The sequence below is a fragment of the Thermoascus crustaceus genome, assembly GCF_041956765.1.
Source record: "Thermoascus crustaceus strain CBS 181.67 unplaced genomic scaffold VTN00scaffold_11, whole genome shotgun sequence".
Classification (NCBI taxonomy): Eukaryota; Fungi; Ascomycota; class Eurotiomycetes; order Eurotiales; family Thermoascaceae; genus Thermoascus; species Thermoascus crustaceus.
Genome location: NW_027192537.1, coordinates 963,783 through 967,694, shown reverse-complemented (window position 1 = coordinate 967,694; position 3,912 = coordinate 963,783). Strand labels below are relative to the sequence as shown.

At 44.1% G+C, this 3,912-nt stretch overlaps 1 protein-coding gene across 1 annotated transcript; it reads left to right on the top strand.

Annotated features, from left to right (window-relative positions):
* Nucleotides 1–146: 146 nt before the first annotated feature.
* Nucleotides 147–306, top strand: VTN00DRAFT_3039 (uncharacterized protein; the record flags this gene model as incomplete). The annotated part of the gene is made up of 2 exons (XM_069429312.1): nucleotides 147–156; nucleotides 224–306. 2 exons carry the CDS (start codon nucleotides 147–149, stop codon nucleotides 304–306), a joined length of 93 nt encoding a protein of 30 aa, XP_069283451.1.
* Nucleotides 307–3,912: the final 3,606 nt, after the last annotated feature.

The window sequence follows — 3,912 nt, the reverse complement described above, 5'->3', positions numbered from 1 at the left end:
CGTTTTGGTTGAAAGACCTCTGTTTAAAAAGATTGTTATGGGTAGGGTGTGCCACTCGCCCGTGTGTGCCACTCACCCGTGGATTACGTTAATTTATCCAGATGAATCAGCAATTTGTCCATCCTGATTAGGAAATTTATGCAGAAATGGGCGGCGGTTGCCCGCCCATGGACGGGCCGTGGCGAGGTCTAGTTCTAACTTCTGCTCGTACGAGAGTATATAGGTGGCAGCAGGGCTGGCGGCCCGGGACTCTCACCGTCCGCCGACTCCACGACTGCGAGACAGACAATTATCATTTTGGCTTAACCATTTCCTGCAGTCACAATGATAGATCTCGTACGGTTCTCATAGCCACATTTGTAAATCGAAGGAGTAACTCCTCGGCCGCCAGTCTCGTCCCCTAGTCTGAAGCGCTGGGGGATACAGATATCTCGGTTTGCGCATCGCCCTGATCGAAGCTAGTGCTCAGACAAGGCCTGCATGCCGGATAGATAGACAGGCAACAGTCACACAATTTCTGCCAGGCAACTGGCTCCGGTGGTGGTACTCTTGACTGCTGTTGAGATTCAAGCTCTGCAGCATCTGCAAGCCGGGGAGACAGGGAATTGACAAAAGTATCCTCTGTCCTTCTCTCAAGAGGGCCGGGCTGACTTTCCTGCAGAATCTTTTGCAGACGTGCTGTAAGCATATGTGTTCTGCAGAGACATCGGTGCGGAGTCATTCAATATTGTACCAGCGCTGGTGATGAGGTAGTAAGGTAAGTCACGGCTGTTTGAATTTGCTGTCTTTCCCAAAAAGACATGCTATTAATGGGTGTAGTGCTAAAAAACAATTCAGCAGTACAGAATAACCTAATATCTGCAGTCAGAACATCTCTAGCAAGGAATGAAGACTAAATATATAGTATGGAACTGAGCCTGATAAAAGTCATTGATGATAACTGTGACGGCGCGGCAGACACCTAGGCGGTAAGGTAGGCGGTGTTGAGCATTCCTTTGTCTCTGGGATACTGCCGGTCCTACTTGCCTATATATCACGTTACACGAAGCCCTGCGAACTATTTCCTTTCTTTTCCCCTCATGCTTTCGATTCTGTATGACAAGCTAACGTAATCCACCACCGAGCTGCGCGGACCACCGAGCTGCGCGGTCCCCGAGAAAAAAATTCAACCACCAATACAACCGTAAATTTTGAAGCATTTTGCAACCAAATTTAATGAATTTGACTATATAAAGAAGGAGACTATCTACTAGGGCATTTAAGCCGATTATGGCCTGTTTGATTGCAATTACTGCATCTTGGTGGCCTTCGAGTCCGTGGTCTAGATGATTCCTGTAGTTGCTCCTCATGCTCTTGAGCTTTTTGCTGTCCTTCAGCACCTGTCAAGCTACCACCAGTTGCTATAAAGTATCTTGATGCCTCTCGCTTCCTTTTTAGACGCTGATTTGCTGCACAAAGTTGATTAACTTCTTGCTGCAATAGGATAGCATTCTGCATGGTGATCTCTGCGCTTTTGATCACCTTATCAACTGCCTGTTCCAGTGTGGAAGGAGACACTGTTTGATGACTTCAGAGACGTTGAATTCGCTTCTTTTGCTGGTCCAGTTGACATATATTAGCTGGAGTTTTGCCTGGGCCATTAAAAGATTGATTGCTATGTGCTGTAGAAGGTGGTGTTGGTGTTTTCAACTGGATATGAAGCTTTGAAAGCACTCTTTCAGGTGATAATGGAACCAGGCCAGTTGCTGCAAATCCGCTTTGAATATTTGATAAGGATAAAGCACGTTGATGGACTGTAGGATAGATATAGAGGAAGTCTTCCTTATCAATTGAATGGATTCCATTCTGCATCATCTCCTCAGTCTTCTGGCCATAAAGGCGCTTCAGTGGCGAGAAGCAGCTTACATCAAGTGGCTGAAGCAGATGTGATGAATGCAGTGGTAGATATAAAGGAATAATATTCCTTTCTGTGCAGAATTTATCAAATCCTGCTGTAGCATGACTGCTGTGACCATCCAGAATCAAGAGGCGATATCTCCCAACAGTACAAAAAGCTGTATGCTTTTCAAACATCTCTTGAAGCCATTCAAGGCCTAATTCATCATTTGTCCAGCCATTCTCACTGGTGCTGATTCAGTAATCCTTTGGGACAACCTTATACCATTGGGATTGATGGTTCTTTGCAGCAAGAATAATCTGTGGAGGCAAGGCCCATCCAGTTGCATTCACTGCTACAATTGCAGTAACCCATTTGCAGTTTCCAGGTTGTATAGTCTTTGCATGACTTTCTCTTGTCTCTGAACTGCAGACAACTTTGGCAGTTGATATCACACCCATTTGAAAGCCAGTCTCATCCATATTATAGATATCTTGCTCAAGGATCCCATACTTCTGAATAGCATCATGAAACCGTGTAAACCAGCCCTTAATAAGCTCTCAATCTTCACATTTAGCTCACTGATAATCATACTTTCAGCTGTATTTAGAGCAAAGTTCTTTATGGCGCTTGATAAACCGGTTTACCCAGTTCTCCCCAATAGAAGCTTCTTGAGATGAAGATAACTGTGCAGAAAGCAACAATTGCACTAGATAGTGTACTGTTGATATTTGTGAAGGTAAACCATGTTGATCCATATCAAGAATCCATGCTGAAAGTGTAGATTCTTCAGTATCTGTCAATTTGCGACAATTTGCAGTTGAATTTTTGCGAGCAGTAGTCCCATTAACATGTGTGATAAAGGTCCTTGGAGGCACATCAAAAGCTTTGGCAGCTGCAGTTTTTGATGGAAAAAGACCTTTCTTATAGGCTTCAAGTGCTAATTGCATACACCCTTCTTTTGATATATCAGCCATGACGCGGTGCGTTGGTAAATCGCGATAAATCCGATGATAGGGGGTGGCCGAGGTGGTGGCCGCGCAGCTCGGTGGTCCGCGCAGCTCGGTAGTGGATTACGTTAGTTTTAGCTAATAATGTAAAGGAAATCACGTGAACACTAGCACTAGCACTAGTTATAGCCTCACCTTCTACCTCAGCCCCTAAAAAGCAAGGACGCAACAGACAAGGATCTGAGAGCATCAATATGAGATATTGTTAATCTGTTACCCTTCCATTACTATACGTGTAGCTGATCAATATGCTCGCTGCGCTCCATTCCCTAACATACTACTACTGAGTCACAACAAATAATACTATGACTGAGCGCCGTCACATGTCTTTATATACATGCTGCAACCTATCCGGAAATACCTATTCATTGGATCAGAAGTCAAGTGCAATCATGAGTAAAGATGGATCATGGGCTAGGTTGGATCAAGAGCTTTGATGGATCATTTCTGCCGATTTGATCATAGTCACGTGCTAAGACCTCCTCGCTAGCCTTGCTGACGACCTCCACGCTGTGCTGTAACACCTATAAAAAGAGTTGTTAATATACTAGACATGCAGCTCTGGGAGTGCTTTATAGTGACATACTATATATAGTTGTGCGCTTGATATCAGTGCACCATTTGCTCTACAGAAGATTAAAACTTTCTGATTCTATTTCTTGGCTACTCAAGGCAATGCAGTCAGCAGTGATTGACTGCCCGTTATAATTAAGAATGCTTGTGTCTTACAACCTGTGGTGATTACATTGAGTGAAGATGATAGCGATAGTAGAAAACTAGTTACTGCCTTAGATCTAAGATAAATTGGATTTAGTGTTCAAGGGATAGAATGTTACAGCGCCTGCAAGAAGTGAGGCTATGATGAACAGGAGCCTTCGGATAAACCATGGACTGACAGACCAATCAAGTTATAATCAGTTCTCGCTTTCCGATTCACCTTCTATGAATCAATAGGAACCTCTGGATTCGGCCCTTGATCAACAAAGCACCCTCGATTGATCATGTATATAGAGACGCTCGTTGTAA